Source organism: Tyto alba, unplaced genomic scaffold (assembly GCF_018691265.1).
Source record: "Tyto alba isolate M040663 unplaced genomic scaffold, T.alba_DEE_v4.0 Super-Scaffold_46, whole genome shotgun sequence".
Lineage (NCBI taxonomy): Eukaryota > Metazoa > Chordata > Aves > Strigiformes > Tytonidae > Tyto > Tyto alba.
The window spans coordinates 4,478,038-4,496,235 of record NW_024881322.1 but is presented as its reverse complement, the minus strand read 5'-3'; the positions used below and the strand labels follow the sequence as shown (position 1 = coordinate 4,496,235).

General features: G+C 36.5%; 1 protein-coding gene across 2 annotated transcripts in view; it reads left to right on the top strand.

The window, feature by feature from the left end:
* ZNRF2 (zinc and ring finger 2) overlaps window positions 1-18,198 on the top strand; it is a 56,789-nt gene that overhangs the window by 13,700 nt on the left and 24,891 nt on the right. Inside the window, exons 2-3 of one of the 2 annotated variants that reach the window (XM_042806559.1) lie at window positions 8,612-8,617; window positions 18,024-18,119. In XM_042806559.1, coding sequence (XP_042662493.1) covers window positions 8,612-8,617; window positions 18,024-18,119 — 102 coding nt within the window. The remainder of the gene's footprint in view (window positions 1-8,611; window positions 8,618-18,023; window positions 18,120-18,198) is intronic. The other variant, XM_042806560.1, reaches the window with a different exon arrangement.

Genomic DNA, 18,198 nt, shown 5'->3' with positions numbered 1-18,198 from the left:
ACTACAGTCGGTTATTGTTGTATGCAATACATAAACACTGCATTTTCCTTCCTCACACAGTGTTTTGGAAAACGGCAGGCCTTGCTCTTGACATTCTATATGAATTTTCCTGATTATTTTTAGGCTAGTAGGGGAAAATGTCTTTTCCCCTAAAACTTTACACAAAAGGGGTTACAAGAACAGACTTAATTCTAATGAGTGATGTGGGGGTGAAAATCTCTGTTGGTGATCATAGCACTTGAAGGGACCTTGAGGTTAACAGTTCCTTCATGGCACTGTAATGCGGCATCAGTTGGGTTTAGCCCCATCTGAGTGGATGATGTTTATCTATTCTTTCTTAAATTCTTAATGGAAAAACATCTATTTCCTTGGGTATTTTATTTTGACAATTAATTTTACCATTGGAAAACTTCCTTGTAAGCAAATTATTCTTACTATTTCACAACTGATTCTCAATTCTGAATGCGGAATTTTGCAATTGATGCATTTTTATTAGTGGGTAGTTCTTTCTTCATCGCCACTGTGAAGGTCTCTTTTTTTCCTTTTTAATTGTACTTGATTCTTTCCAGCTGTTAGATACAATTTCAACAATGTATGTAGCCTTGAAATGGAACCGAAAGGACATTTATTGCACTGTTATGATTTAGTATCTCAATTTTTAGATCTGCTTACTTTGGATTAGGCTTGTAGAAAGCTCTAATTTGCTAGATGTGAATGACAAAAAAGGACTAGAGTGGTAATGAAGTAGACAAAATTTAACAATAAAGTAACTGTTCTAAAAAATTCAAGTTGCGGTTTCTGTCAGTGACTGCCTAGCCACATTCAGGAGGACAGACTGATAAGAGAATTCATTAAAAACAGGCTTGTGTAGAGAGTTATCTGCTATTACTTATTTGTGTTAGATAGTAAACTTGAAGATGCTTATTCCTGTATAAACAAGAAAGCCAACTGAAATTATTCTTTAAAACATAAAGTATCTGATTGGGCTGTGAAAAACCTTTCTGTAGTACAGACGAAAATACAATTGTGACTGTGCATACAAATTGGCACTAATGCTGTATAAATAGAGAGGAATTTAATTTATTTTTTTTTAATTGCATATACCTCATCATCCTTTACACAAACGGAAATTGGTATCTTTGCATCTCTAAGCCATGAATCTTCCCTACAGGCCAAGAGTAAAAACCATTAAAAGAGCTTGATTCTGGCCCGGCTGGAGAAGACAGACATCATGTATTAATATATCTGTATGTGTTGTTGTTGTGATATTTGGCTAACAGCGCTTAATAACAGGATTAACAAAAGACTAATAATCAAGGACAAGTTGTCCAGGGTTTCATACGTGCTCTGAAGGAGCCAAAAGGAAGAAACCCCACCCGGCCAGGCGAGCCCCTGGCAGGCCGGGGACCTGTTCAGCACCCGCGCCCTGGACAGCTCAGGCGAGGCCCCTGCAGCCGCTCCCCTCCGGGTGCTCCTGCTGCCCCAGCCGGAGGGAAAACGAGGTACCTGTCCAGAATTGTGCGTTTCCTGCTGGCCCGAAGCTTTCTGGTTGGGCTGCTGAATTGTACTTAAAAGACCAAGAGGTTGTGGTAGACTCTCCTTTGCCTCAGTTTGCTGTTGGGACAGAAAGCAGCCTTGACAACCTCAAGAACAGTAGACCAGATAAGACTTCCCCTGGAAGGCTTTTTGTAACTCTTTCTGATTCATATACCTACAGTTCCTATGTTCTGCCCTGTTTGTTTGTTTTTTGTTTTGTTTTTTAAATCATACTTGAGTTTGAGAAGTTCAGTCTTGATCTATTTGTTCATTTTTATCCTAGAAAATAGGTATCTTGTCAGCTTTCCCAAACATTGGTAAGCCAGCTTCCTTGTTCTTAGTTTCATCTGTTGTTTGTTTTTCATGTGGCTTAAGGACTTTCTGGAGCTAGTTCCCATTTTCTGCTAAAAGTTTTGTTAGTCTTGTAGTTTCAGCTGGACTTCCCTGCTTGGTTCATTCCAGTAACTGGAAGTAGAAAAAGAAAAAGCAGGTTATATAGATCCTTTCTGTTATAACACTGTCGGTTCAATTTTGTTTGCCGCTATGTGACACCACTTTTTAAAATGAGATTATTGAAATATTTGACTTTAAATGTTTAAAAACCTGGAGAAACTTCTGATATGTTTTGAATTAGTATTAGAAAGACTCCTTGAGCAGTAGGAGGCTCACTGAAAGATTAACCTTTCGAAATAACATTAGTTTTTCTTGACAAGAGGTTAAAATCTAGAAGGTGGTATTCTGAAGTATTTACTTTTGAAAAGGGATAGTTTTGCATCCAGTAATGCTGTGGTAACAAGATAAGATCCATCTTTTGTGTGGAGGAAAAAGAACAAAACATGTAAATATTTAATTTCACTTAATGGCTTTCAAAGCCAAGATGGAAAACACAGTAATACTTTGATTCATGTGTGAAAACAGCGTTTGTAAATACTTCAGTGACCTTTTTCCTTTCTTTTTATGACCCTGCTGTGGAGAGCTATGTGGTTTGAATATTTTTTTCCCTATTGTTAAGTGCAGTTTATTTAAGATAGTATGTGCTTTTTTTCCTACTTACTGTTATCTTTTTACAAATCTCTTGCAGGATTTTCCTTAGGGGTGGGAATCCTAAGTAAATATTGTTTCCTTTTTAAGCAGAAAACTTTTTGGTATACTACCATACCATTATGATAGCTTCTGTAAGAACATTGGCAGCTTTATTCAGTTTGATGCTAAACAAATGAAAAAGGAAGACACATGCATTTCTTACGCTCCTTCCCTACTGGAAAAAATAAAGTGGATTTCAGGAGGAAAAGAAAATAAACTGGTTTTCCTGTTTCAGTTGTTGTAGTACACGCATTTCAATTTCTAAATGAAAAATGGAAATACCATCATTAAACAAAATCAGTATTAGAGTTTCCTCAATGTCCTGGAAAAGCTGTGTTTTCAAATCAGTTGTCCCTAATTTATGTGTAACTTTGCTTTGTTTAGGTTGGACCTCTGCCATATATTTGGGAACTGTGGCAAGCTGTTGTGTAATTTTCAGGGTTGCATTCCACTTTTCAATTTTATTTTTTTTTCCCCCTCCCCTTAAACTTGCTTTGTTGGAGAGATGATATAGAACATGATTTTATTTGTAAGCCTAATGCTTTTATTGAAGTCACATTCTATAAGTTATTTCCCTTGCATTATAATTATTTAGGTTTGGTATAAGAATGGTTCGTTCTCTGAGTTGTTACAGAAACATACAGAGATTTGACACTATTCATATTTGCTTGGGTGGGAGGGACACAGCTGGGGGTGGAACCCACCATGTATATTTACATTTCAATAAATTTAAAACCTACTTTAACAGATTATCCAGTGCAAGACAAAAGTTAGTAGTTATAAGACGGTTTGTTTGGGTTTTTTTCCCTTGCCTCACTTTCAATTTCTTTATGTAAAACTGTCCTTGAGGGAATAGGAATTGATAATAAAAGTTGTCATAACTGGTCCTTTAGAAGATGCTCCTGTATCTTCTATAAATTGCTTGTCCACAAGCCATTTGTCTGTTTACCAAAAAAAAAAAAAAAAAATCTTTGTAGCTGTCCATATCAATACACTTGAGATCAGAATTTTTGTCTAGATTGGTTTTAAAGACTTGGATTTGTATATACATGTTCTTGCCAGAATATTAATAGATTAGAAGACTGTATTATCCTTTCAGTACTTTGAATTTATTCCAGAAGGCTTGTTGTTTCATTTTGCTGGATGGTACTACCCTCAACTTTGTGAGATACCGGGCTAGGTCAAGAGCAACAATAATGTACTACAGGATTTATAATCCCACCTATGTTGTAGGTCGAGTAACATGCTGAATTGACATAAATGCATCTGAAATATTTGATTTATTCTTTTAAGAGCCTAAATGATCTTTTTTCCCCTTGAAGCTGACTCTGTATAGTTCTAGAGTAAGTAGGTGACAGTGTAACAAGATTAGTGTGTCTCGAGATTTAGTGCAATTTATATGAGTTTTGATGGAGGTGGAAACATAATGGATGAGTTGTTGAAGTTTTTATTTTTTTTTCTGGAAATCATTGTGTAGATGTTAAGTGCTGTGAACTCCCTTCCTTAACTAAGAGCTTAATTTTCAATGTTGTTTTGAGTGTCTCTGATGTCAATAAAAATTGTCCTACCTACAGAATAGTGAAGAAGAGCAATTTTTGTGTTTATGTTGGCTTCTACCCAAAAACATATGCTTGTGTGTAAAATATTTCTATTGCCATGTTATGTATGACATAACCCTTCCAACTGCATCTGCTTTTTTTCCCCTTTGTCCAGCTTCTAGACAGTTTTGATACGGTTTTAGCTAAGGACTGGTTTTACAGCAAGAGCAGAATTTCAGGCTGTCCTACCACGTTCTGTGGAAAGTACCAGACAGACAGCATCTCAGGCTAAAGTCTTCTGTGCATAGAACAAGTTCAGCATTCACTTTTTTTCAGCCTAAAGCTGGAGGATCTCTCTGAAAGATTAAACAGCTCTTAGTCTTCTGTAGCTGCCCTGCGGAGATGTCTTCCAAACCAGAAACTGCTGTTGTGGATTATAGGATTAATAGAATGAACGGTACAATGTCTACACAGTTCTGGAAAGCAAAGACATAAGTTTAGTTGTTTAAATGGCATTCTCACTGCACAAAGCCAGGAATTGTATTGAGTATTGGTTCTTAAGAAAAAAACAGTAAAAGTAGGTTTCTCCTGCTGGCACACCTCCCAGTCTACTGATTCCTGATTGATACAACTGCTGTAAAGGACAGGTATGGCAGGACCTCCTCTAGAGGGAGGAAAAATGTGCTTTTGTGATGACCGACAGGAATGTCAGGCTTCCTTTGGGAGCTTTTATTAGGTGTTCCTGAAAATGGTAGTTAAAGGCAAATTTTTTAAAAAAAGTTAGTTGAGAAAACAACAAAGCCCGGAGGCAGAGCCTGTTCTTTACATGCCTGTGGCTTACTTCTCACTAGTCTTTAATATGAGTAGAGTCTACTCTGGAAGAACTGGAACAAGTCTGTCTTTTCACCAGAGTTGATGATTTACACCTGGCTTAATCTCACCAATTTGTTGGTGGCCATATTGTGAAATTTATCACAGTTGCTGTTACTGCACCCACCTGTGTGTAGTGGACTTTCCTTCTGAGGGCTTCTCTTGCAACGAAAGGAGTGGATTTAAGGTGGTGTCCATGTGGTAAACAGCTACTGTGACCTCTCCTAAAATCCAGAATAAGAAAGCCTTCTAGAAAACTGGTGATGAGGTTTAAGTGTGAGAGAGTTATCCTTCAACACCACTGTGGAGATTCTTATTTTGTGAGACACTGAAAGTACATCTTCTGTCTAGTGAACAGAAGTCTTTTTGAGGGACTAATGCTTCTCTTAGATAAAGGAGGAGATCTAATTAGAAACAGAAAAATGCCTATAAATGATGTTAATTCTTTGCAGTTCTTAAAACCTGGTCTGTTAAAAGTAACAATGTGACAAATTAGTACACAAATACTTATCAAGTATAAAATCTTTCTTGCTTGAAGAACAACTTGTTTAACTGAAAGTATCTGTCAAGAACTAGTGTTTCTTTCAGAGAAGATTTTAGGAAGTTGTGATTTTTTTTTTTTTTTTTTTTTTTTTTCAACCTAGGATGAAAGGCTACAATGGGAAAATAGGTGTAAGTCTGTGTCTTTAATCATTTTGGCATTGGGTTAGTAGTCCTACCTCAGGACTTCAGATGTCTAAACTGATGGAAGATTCATAAATTATTTTTTAATGAGTGCCTTACACTGTAAAAAAGTAGGAATCTGAAATCTGAAGAGAATGAAATCTGAGTTGTTTGAGAAGGGCTAGGTGTCAGGTTATTTAATGTCCCTCATGGAAGGTTTTTTTCCTTAAAGTTGTTTGCTGCTGAATTATGTATATACAGATTTCAAAAAAATGTGTTTTAGGGATCTGTGGTAGAGCCTTGCTAATTCATTAGGTAAGGCTCTGGTTGAGAAGGCAGTGCTGCATGGAAAGGCAGAGCAAATTTATCTCATGATTTATTTTTTCTGTGACCCTTGTCTCAGTGTCATTGTGGGCAAATAGGTATTTTTATATAAGGTGACATCTAGAGACTTATGAGAATTGTTTGACTTTGTGTAAGACAGAGCAAGTTTCTTACTGCTTTTCTAAAGTATATAATGGAGAAATTGCTTCCATTGTAATCGTTGCTTTTTCTTGTCTATTTTAGAGTGTAAGCTCTTCAGAAGAGGGTTGAATACACATGTATGTGAACAAACGTATTTACAACACTTGCCACACTGTGATCCTGATCTTATAAGGACATTCCTGAAATATGAATACTAACTGTGATCGCTCTTTAGTCAGTTGTTTAAAAAACAAACAAAACCCAAACCAAAACAAACCACAAATGCAAACAAAACCCAACACCCATTTCTTATTAAAATATAACTCATTAGCATGTTGCAGTTTCATGCTCTCTCAGTATTCAAACCTGAGACAGTGTCTCCTTTTTTTATGTATAATGCTTATATATATATAAATATATGTATCTATCAAATGACAGATCATGATTTTGTTTGAGCTGTGAAGAACAAAATATACTTCTTAAATAGTTGTGGGTTCTGCTACCTTCATTAGCATTATGGATGAGTAAACTAATAAAAGTGTATACTTTTTACAGAGAATCTGTAATTGGATACGTAAAAGCATTTGAGTTACCATGTCATTTTTCAAACTGCTGAAAGTCAAAATATCATTTAATTTAATTTGTTCCAACTGCACATCCCTGTTAAAACTTATGTACAGTCTATGCTCTGTGTGTGTGTATACATGCATATGTGCATCTTACTAGAATGATCTGTTTAATGTAAACGAGATGTTTCTCTTCTAAGTATAGATGTTTAAAATTGGTAACTAATCAGATTTCTCAAAAATTTGCCTGATTGGCCAATGCAGCGATTGTAAACAGTGAAAAATAAAAAATGCACAGTAGCATTTTCTATGATGATCATTTAAAATGTGAGTGATACAGAAAATACTGCTTAACAGTTTGTTCAAACAGTGGCATCTTAACCATGAAAAAGCAAGAATTACACTGCTGACTTAGTTGCTGTGGTAGGAATGATGTGGCATGTCATTTGAAAGTTTGGTTGGTTTGTGATTTATGGATGTTCTTTAAGATTTTGCAGACTATGAAATGGGTTCTATACTCTCTTAATAGACGTACAAGACTGTAAATATAGACTGATCTGTCATGATTGATATGTTTAAAGCATGTAAGTCAATAGCTTGATTTTCTTCAGCTTTTGCTGACAGTAGTTAAGAAAACTTGGTTGGGGGGTTATTTCTTTATAGGTTCAGTTCTATTTTTTTCTGAACCAATTATGTATCATCTTTACTAGTCCTCTTATTAGGCATTTTGCATGCTTTCTTCACTATGGTACTTCCCCAAATGTTATTATAATGTTCTGTCTTAGAAATAGGAACTTTTGCAAAACTAGTCATTATAATACATAAATGCATATCATTCAAACTTAAGAAACTGCTCTCGCATTTTATCAAAATTTGTACATAATTCATATTAAACATTTAAATTCTGTTAATACTGAAGGATTTAATGATCTGATTCCAATGTATACTTTCTGGAATTACGCGGTTTGTAACCTTTGGTGGTCTTCTCATTTTGTAAGATTCTTTTTAATTATTCTGTTAAAAGTCTGGCTTCTTATGAACCTACATCCTAGTTTCTACAATAGTCTATGCACTAAGGTAAATATTTTCCAAATTGGAAGACTTGGAGGGACCAATGCAGAGTGAACTTCTCTTAGGTAATTTTTCTATTTAAAAACAAAAGGCTGCTTTATGATAAGCAGAGATGTCAGTACTTTAAAAAAGTTAGTCCTTAAGCAAAATTCCTTTGTGCTGAGGATGAATGATAGTTTTTAGCCCAGACTTTTCCACAAAGCTCAGTCATTGTTCATAAGTCACACTTTACTCTGGGGAAAAAACCCAAAACAAATCCAAATAAAGAAACAACCAACCAACTATACTTACTCTACTCTAACCAGTTTCAAGTGAATGAAAGTAAATTAGGCCACAGGTTAAATGTTTCCCTGCAGAATTAAGAAATTGGTGCTCTTTGTGGAGGACTGCTATTTTGAGAGCTAGAGAAGGAAAATAGCTTAATAATGCAGGCAGGTCTGTTGTTGTGCTTAGGTAATAAACTCTTGTGTGTGTGATTAAAAAATGAGATGAAAAGCACAAGAAAACAAGTGTGTTTTGAAGCATTTCTCCTTGACTTTCTTGAAACTGTTCTTTTAATAGGTATAATTTTTCTGCTATACTGAATGATAAATGTAATTATAACTACTTCTGATATATAATTTAATGTTGCTGTCGAAAAATTAAACATTATATTTAGAATTAATATTTAAACTCCTGAAAACATCCCACATAATAATTTAATTTTTGATTTACATATATTCTTCCCAGTTGTAATCTTTAATATTTTGTACTCTGACTTTTTTGTCATTGATTGGTTTTCCCCTTTTTTCTTTGTCACTGCTACCTCTATTTCTGCAGGAACAAGTAGGTTATTGGTAAGTATTTCAACTAAATCAGACTTTACAAAGTTTTGCCTTAGTGAGGACTTCTTTTTTTTACCCTCACTTCCTTTGGTAAAAACTTTGTAGACAACAGACCAATTGTCTGTAAATGCTGTGCTTTCTCAGGTCTCCATTATCGTCTTGTTTGTGTAGTAGAGTAATAGTTTTCAGATTCTCCAAGAGACTTTGTCTTCTGCATGCTTTCAAGCAGCATCGTTATTTGTGCTGACTTGTAAGATGCTGCCTTCTCCTGGGGCTTGCTCCTTTGTTCCTGTCTGCTGCGTTTCAAGTGCAGTGTTTACTTTGTCTCTCCCATTTCTTTTTTGTAAGACCTCGTATGCATTTTGGACAGTTTGCTCAGAAGACTTCTCTGCGTCAGACAAGATGCTCTGTTTCACATGTTCAGTTTAGTCATCCTTGTCAACCATTATTCAGCTGTTTTCACATCATACCTCTTCCCTTTTAGGTATCATTAAATATACTCTCAGCATGATATAGCCACCCTCTCCTCTCTTATCATCATGCTTTATGTAATTTTAATCATATTTGTTGCGTTGTACAGTACAAGCTTTCAAGATATTGACATCTGTGCATTTTCAGAAAGTAGGACTTCATTCTTTCTTCTGATCTTGGAGCAGCTCTTCCTATACTTCATTCTAAATTATGTGATTTTTTCAACGGAAACTTTCTCTTTAACCCTGGTATGTTTTTGAAAATAGTGACTTTATTGACAGTGTGAAGAAGAGAAGGGGAGTGTAGACAAACTGTTTCCCTGTACTTAAAAATTAGTAGTTGGCTTGCCAAATTACTCAGTTACTGCAGAAGAGTCTACTTCTGTCAGTAGAACACCATTATCCTGTCCATCTTCCCCAGCTTTCATTGTGAAATGATGAGTGGAATGACCTTTTCCAGGTGTTTGAGGAAAATACTGCTCCAGGCAATGAGAGAAAATTGAGGGAGTAGGAAGATTAAGGAAGAAAGGGGAAAAAAAAAATAATTATAGGTTCAGGAGAGACTAGGAATGAGAGAGAATTCTTCCTCCGTGAACTGTGATAGGTGAGTTAAGAATTAAAAAAAATCAAGGGGAATATGTAATATCTCTAAAGTAAAGAATTTTAAGGCTTTTCATTTGCATAAAGTTTACAGACCTCCAAGCTGACTTGCAGTGAGCTTTGTCATCATCTGTTAATGCAAGAACTAAGCTTGTTAGACAGGTTAATCTTGCCTGCCATGTGTAATAAAATTCATTTGTGCCCCAAACTGGTGACCATGTTTTCTGGCTACTTGCTTTATGAGTAAGGTAGCTGATTTGGCTTCAAAATGTGTCCAGCCCGCCTTAACTGTGTATTCAGACAACTTTGTTGTGCTCCACAAGATTCCTCCAAAGTGGCAAGATCCCCACTTGTGTACAGAAGCCTCTGAAATGCTGATAGAGCTAGTTTCTTCCCATACTACTGGCGTTACTCTGCCAGTATGGCTAGAAGGGGACGTTGGTCTTATCTGTGCTTGCCTGAGGTCTATCGATGAATAGGCATGAGGGGGGAAAAGATTCTTTCCATTGTTGCCCTTGATTCACATTTTGGAAGGTGGTCATCACACCTGTATGAAAGAGAAAGTGTGTTCCCTTGGGTTCTCTCCCTTGGGAAAGGTTCTGTGGAAATTAATGGTATTCTTCAGGGGAAAGTCGTGTTGATAAGTGGAGTTTTTGGTTGCTAGTTGAAAATATACTTCTCAAATGTAGTAAGCTAAAATCTGAAATCATCTGGATTTAGGGTGTGGATGGAGCCTTTTTACATGAAAACTGAGGCTTGCTCTTACCTTTAAATCTACCAAACGCAACCCCCAACATAAGTTTATATTCACACTTCAGTTGCTTCTGTTCCGTTTCTGTGGTGGGGGGGACATGTCTGAAATACAGTTAATAAAGTAGTAGGTTAAAGAGTGAATTAATAGCTTACAGTCACTTTAAGAACTGTTTTTGTTTGTGTGCTTGTCTGTTTGAAAGTGCAAAGACTCTAGGAATTTGGATGAAGGAGACTTGAGCATTCTCTCCTCTACCTTGACTAGAGATCCCTATGGATGATGGGATGTGGAGGTAACACTCACCCACCCACAAACACAGGTGGAGTTAAGGAGGTCTTTCCTCCTCTCTTTGTTGGATGCTTGCATCAGTCTAAAATGTCACTCTTAAAAAGCTCTTCCTCTAATAGCAACTGTTCTTATTTTTGTAGTAAGAGGTGAAATCAGTCTTTCCACAGATCTTTAACCACCTGTAATTTCATCTTCTGATTTGCAAGATATTTAACATAGGGCTTTAAAAATCTCTTTTAGTGGTCGTATTTATTGTGTTGCAGTTTCTAAAAATGAGCAGCTGTCAATTATAATCATCGTCACATGTTACTTTTACATTGGTATTAGACACCTGAAGTTGTGCGGCTGATAAAGGCTTTATTTATGAATAAGAATGTGTTGTGTTCAATTTCTCCTCTTCATTCTGTACTGTGTTATTTTTCAGTGATTGCTACTGAGGATCTCACTTTCCCAATTACCAAGATGAAGGGAGCTAAAGAAGTTATGTAGTAAGATTCTGTCTTTCATAAGTTTTTGTTTAGGAGATTATGTATTATCCAAACATATCTTCTCTAATTATTCTGTGGGCTCCTTAACTAAAATAAGTTTCAGGTTTGTTTTTATTCCCCATTTTATATATCCCCCTACTTTCTCACCGAGTGCTGTGGAAACTCTAAATTGGAAAATACAAGAGAGAATCCCTCATTTCCCTCAAGGAATTCACAAGTGTGTTTAATTCAGTTTTATGTCACAAAAGCGAGGAAGAAAACCCTTCCAGATTATGAGCACAAAATCAGTAGGTGATGAGAAGAAATTATTTGTGCTTATCCTGGTTCAGTTTTCTGGAAAAGACAGTGTTTGGAATGTTTGTATTGTGTTCCTTATTTCTATTTGATCTCCTATTCTCTTCCAAACTGAGGGGAGTATTTCTTTATTTCTTTTCTTCTCCAGAAGTCTTTCCAGATGGTGCTGTGTTCTCCCAGCTTAGGCCACTGGCAGCATAAGGAAGGATGGAAACTAGAGAACTAGATGTATCTTTTCACCAAGACGTTTTCTCTCTTAATAAAATACTTCTTCACGTAAAATGGCAGACTTTCTCTGAGTAGCCACTTGTACTGGGAGCTACAGCACCTAGAAATTCTCCTATAGAGGGTTCCCTGGGAATTTGTAATGCTCTTTTTTCTCTTACCTTCTAAATTAGACATTTTTAAAATGTCAGTTCTCTGTCCTTGAATTTAGTGTGAAGTAATCTTTATATTCTCTTTGATGGTAAGGGTAAAGCTGCTGTGCCAGATGTTAGCTGCATTAAAGTAATGTACAGAGCCCCATGGTTTTGAGCTTAAGGAGTTACTCACTCTGTCTTTCCATTTCAGCTGTGTGAGGTGAAGAGAGAATTCTGTGGCCATGTAACTCTGACAGACCATGTAGTCTTTACTGGAGTAGTTTTGTTTTATTTTGTTTTGGTTTTCTTCTTTAAGTTTTACAAATTAGATTACAAAAGAAGGGAGTAACAGAAGTTTGACTTGACCGGGACTGTTGTTACTCACGAAGAATCTGATTTATTTCCGTCTATTTTTCTGCTGTTCTTACAATCTCACTTCCTAGTCCTCTACACACTTGAATACAAAAGAAAGAAGTGGAAGAAGTAGAGGCATTATACTTATTCTTTAATAAAATATTTATGCTATTCTGCTTTATATTCTCATTAGCAAATTTAGAGAATATGGTCTAGGTGAAAAAGTAGGTGGATGCTAAAATAGTTGAAAAAACATCCTGTAACTGTTCTAGGAGAGCAATTCAAGTATCACTGTGGTCTACTTTAGGTCAGTTTTCAATCATAGTTTTTTGGAGGGTGGGCACTTTAAAAAAGGAAATACAGTGCCAAACTTGTAAGACCTGAAAGCACTATGGAGGGCAAAATTGGAGCTCATAATTTTTTTAACATGTGAGAAAAATGTTCATAATTGATTTAAAAAGTCAGGTGAAAATTACTGAATGTGAGCAGAAATAAAACGTATCACTAAAAAATGGGACCTGGCTTGTAACAGTTCTGCTGAGGATTTAGGGATTGTTATGGGCCATGAGAGGAATGAGCGAATAATCTGTTGATTTGTTTAAAATGTATGTACCTACATACACACACATAAAGGAGATATCTCTATGTATAGATAGATTTCTGTGTAGATATTCAACACCTAATGTAACAGAACAATGTGATAGGTAATTATTAATTTCTGCTTAGGACTTGTGAAGTCTTAGCCTGAAAGCTCTGCCCAGTTCTTGGCAATGCAATACGTTAAGGTTGGAGAGAGTCCAGAGGACAGCAACAGGAGTAAAAGGTCTAGGCAACGTGGCCTGTGAGGAAAGATTAGAGTAACTTGTTTTTTTTCAGACTAGGGGAAAAAGATGAAGGGCACACGTTTTCCAGTGTGACTGTGTTTTTTTTTATACTGAGGACAGTTACCGACTCTTTTCCGTGTCTACTGAACACATAAGAAGTAATCAGCCTTTTTTTAAGTGAAGGATGCCAGAAGGATTAGACATAAAGGAAGATTTTTCTAACTCTCTAGGAATAGCTGATCAGCACTGTAGGTTGTCTAGGATGTCTGTAAAATCTTTCACTAGTTGATTTTTAAGACATTAAATCCTTTAAGTCCGTTTAACTGTTTCCCAGTATGGAATAGACTTGGTAACCTCTTGAAGTCCGTTCTGGCACGTTTCTCTGATTATGTGAGGTCTTTTTGGTTCGTTGTTTTTTTTTTCTTGGTTTTGGTTTTGTGTTTTTTTTTTCTTATTATTTTTTTTATTTTGAGGGGAGAGTATTGGTGGTGTTTTGGTTTAGCATCATTATGCAGGCTTTATTTGTATGACAGTAATCTTGCATACCACCCACATATCATCATATTTACTAGATACTGTGCTTCCAGATTGTCTGTACTTCTGAGTACCAAAGAACAAGTGCAAATATGTAAGTAACATTTGTCAGGCTTCTTATTGTCAAATACATTTTAGGAAAGTGTATGTATGCAAGGATTTCTCTTTTCTTATGAATTCTTCAAATGTAACCAAGATAGATTTATCCATCTTATTTGAAAACACAAGGATACAAAAACTTAAAATTCGAATGTGTTGCATATTTACTTTAAAAGAACAGCTGGATTCATAGTTTTAGTTTGGTTTTGGCAGTGTTCCAGTTGAGATGTTTTCTCCTGAAAGGTTACTCTCACCAGACTGATGCAGTCTTTTGCATTTGTGTAGATTTCATTCGTGGTTACTTCTTGCTACAACTGTTTGTTGACAAAAAGGATCATCCATTCTTCCATGCAAGTCTAATACCACTTTAACATGTTTTCTTTATGTGCAATTCTGTGACACTCTGCACTGTATTGTCTGGAAGCTTTTAGTTCTTTTTTTTTTCTTTTTTTCCCACCACAAAGTACATGTTCCAGAATGAGTGCCAACATGATTTTGCAAAAATTATAGAGGTCCAGGAGTTTGTTATTTGTTGAATGGTTTTTGTTTGCTTTGCTATGCGCTGAACTGCAAGTTAAACAGTCTGATGTTTGCAAAGCAAGGCAAACACAGTAAGATATCAATAAGAGGTTGAAATTGGTGCGGATAGAATGAGTGGCCACCCATCGACCTGTCCCTGTCGATGGTTTCCACGCCTCTTAAGCGTGCAGTTGTAAAGTCAGCTAGAGGTGTGTGCTTGCTCAGTTTTGGTGCTGTGAAGAAAGAGAATGGGGTGGGAGGTGGTTCTTCCCTCCACTTCAGCCGTATCACAGGCAATGTCCTCTCTACTATGGGAGAAGGAAGGACAGCTTTACAGTGATACGCTGACAAACAGTGATGATCGTAATATAAGGGTGATAGTTCCTCACCTTGGATGAGGATAAGGGATGCTGTGAAACCAACACCTTCATAAGAGCTGGATTTTTACCTAGAACTATACGTTATCTTTTGCGCTCTCCTTCTAAAGAGAGTGAGCAAGTAGTTAATTGAGTTTTGTAGTTTTTAGAGGACACTTCACGTGATGCCACCTCATCTGATGACTACTTCCACTTTGTTGTCCAAATGTCTGTGAATGCATTATCTGCAAAACTTGGTAAAACAAGTCATGTAGAGAGCAAGTTATTTTTGACCTGTTGCTGACTGTTAAAGTAATATGAAACTTTCTTCAAGTTTTCGGAATTGTTCCTTGAGACTGGTGGTAAAAACAAACATAGGCTATAAATGTTGTTAGCCTTCTGGGCAGTGGTACAATAGAGCCTTTGTTCTTGCAGAGTACTTAATTGTAAACTGGGTCATGAAACTATTGCCTTCTGATTTGAGGAAATGTGGGAAAATACCAGCCTTTTTTAAGCACCTTTAACTGGCTTGTGGACAGTGTCGATTGTTCAGTTATTTATATTTTTCAAATAGAGTTAAAAATAAAGTAAATATTATGTCTACAGTCAAAATAATTTGCTCTTTGGGGTTACTAAAGGAGTTGGGAATGGTAATTTTCTTCACACAAAACATGCACTGTGCATCTCTTGAGGAAGATGGATAAATCCAAGAGCTGGTTATTGCAGCAGAACATTGTGAAGGAATGAGAAGTTGGATTTCACTTATATTTGAAAAGTGTTTCAGTGAGTGTTGTGAGCTCAAGGCTCTTTTTCTGCTGTTTTGCTAGTCTCTGGCATGCAGCTGGTGCTGATCACTGAAAAAAATTTATTTTCCACAAAGCTACCTTTACCACTGGCAGCTTAGTTGGTCCATAAGGCTTAGTTAAGTGTCATGTCCTCTTCTTGGGTTTTTCAGTGTACTGTTCTGTACTCTGACTAGAGCTACAGCAGTCAGATATCCCAGACTTGCTGTGTCGGGAGGATATTTGTAGTTTAACTATTACCTTCAGATACCCTTTGACACTGGAAAAGCCACAAGATACTGTACTGTTAAAATACTTACTATATTGCTAGAATGTAGACTGTTTACTAGGTTTAGGGGCAGATACATGGTAGTATAAGCACATTCAGCTGAATATTCTAGGTGGATAACCAGTAAGATTTTTCACAGATGCCTATCTTTAAGCATGATTTGAAGTAAAAGCATTATTATTGTCATCATCATCTACCCAAGCTCTCCCTACTCTCTTATTTGGATTTAAGTATTGTCTCTAAGCATTCCTGGGATATCTGCCTTCTTAATAACACTGTTAACTTTAACAGTGGTTCTAAAGACCTAGTGATGATTTTCCTGGCCTTCTGTCACTCCCAATTAGGTGTGATGATGACCCTAGGGAATAAGCTAGAAGGGTTCTGTCCAGAAAGCAGAAGGAACCTGTTAATGACTGTCCTGGTGCTTAACTAGCCTTGAACATAAATGTTAACTTGCTGTAATGCAAACACTCCCCTCTGGCACAGCAGGATTCAGACTGTAGTATATAAGGAAGCCATGTGCTTTTTCACATCAAAATATGTTGCCAACAATGCCTTACAGAAGCATATAAATGAGAATAATGCCTGAATCTTAGTAGGTTTTGACTAGACTTAAGAGTAATCAGCTGTATTAGACTGATAAAGGTTGAGAGAAAATTTAGCCTGAGTTCTCAGGGTTTTGAAGAAAACCATAACAAAACAGTTACGGGTGGTTTTGAGTGCTTGGAGGACTGAGATATTAATTCTTATTTTAGTCATGTTGAGATGCAGCCTAGGGTCAGGAGGCTACACAGTGGCTGAATGGTCACTGACAAAGCTTTCTACAAGTAAATTAGTCCTTTCAACTTGCTTTTTCCAAAAGATGAGTTTGGCTGTTGTATGCTGATTAACCTGTGGTTGTAACTGTTGTTTGTAAATATGTGGGTTGGGGGAGGAGGATTAAAAATAAGGAGAAGAACAATATTTAAACTGAAGTGTAAGACTGACACAAGAAGAAATACATATGAACTTCTTATGACTAAAATGGGAAGCTTAAGAGCTGTACTTTACTCAGGAAGTGGTTTCTAGTACATGCACAGCTACTGCTCAGAGTTCCTCATGGTTGTTAGCAGTTATCTGCTTTGACTTGCTTCCTACTAGCTGCACTAAAGAAATAAAAATAATTGTGTGACTGATGGAGTGCATTACTTCTGTCAAGTGCTAATGCTTTAGGTTAGTTGCTTGATTTACATTTGGACAATAATTAACAGTAAAGATCAAAATTCTCAGGCATCAGTAACTTGAAAGTGCAGCATCAAATCACTTGTTACTCTTGACTGACTTGGTTCATTGTGGATGCCCAAGGTTAGAAGTACAAAAGTAAGGGGCAGCAAACCAAAACATGTGGGAGCAGGCCCAGATGTAGATGTTGCTGGAAGGTGCAGTGGCCCTCCATGCCTGCATCATTACTTTTCAAGGGCATTAAAGAAAAGTTGCTCCTTTGCACTGAGCATGGATTTAGATATTTTTGCTGTATGTTGTCCTGTAGGTATACCCCTTAACAGCTGTTACACATCAAGGTCCCTGTTGGTGGCTTTTTGTCTCTCACTTGTATATTAATTATTCAGCAGATCAAAACCAGACGGACTTTTCTCAGAGTTTTCTGTGGACCGTAAAACTTGTCCAACCAATCTTGTCCTTTAACTGGAAGACTGCTGTCTTTGGTAATGACATAAATTAAAGTATTAAGCAGTTTTGTCATGGACTATTATGCAGTTGCATCACAATCCAGACTGTCTTAATTATTCTTTACCCCATATTGCCTCAGGCTGTGATCTCAAAAGCTAAGCAAGGTCATGCTTGGCTAGGATGAGAGAAATTCAGTGCTACAGGAAATATTAGTGATTTGGTAGGTGAGGCAACACCCCTAAGTTAATGTTTTCCCTGTGCCCCAGACTAGTAAAAGATGCTGCATCTTGCGTGACGAGATGTAAAACTGAGATCCTTTGTTAAACTTTCAATGCTATTCCTAGAAAAAATGAAGATGTTAATTCAGGGTTCCTGCCCAAGTTCAGATTTTAACAGCTATGTTCTCTACACATTTATAATTTCTGTTTTAGTAGAGTCATATTATCCTCTTGTTCTGTCTTAAACTGTTCTTAGAGTTGTTAGGAAGGTTTGTGTTCCAGAGGTGCTGACATGTTGGCAATTGGCAACGGATCAATTTGCAGAAACAATGGTTCATTCTGAGATCTTATGAAATCAAGGTAATTATAGTCATGTAAGAAATGTTAGCTCAAAACTGAAAAGCTGCCAGGTATTTTTTTTTTTGTCTTTTAATGTGTGCAGAATAGTTTCTTGGCTTGAATATACATATTTGCAACGCTGTTGAGTGTACTCACACATTTTTATTTTCCATAGGATTCAAGTGCCCCGTATGTTCAAAATTTGTATCTTCTGATGAAATGGATTTACATCTTGTGATGTGTTTGACAAAACCAAGGATAACCTACAATGGTAAGAAAGAAGTAAGCTGATAATTATTTATTCATTTTAAACATTAGAGTGATAATAATTCTTTATTTAATAAGATGCT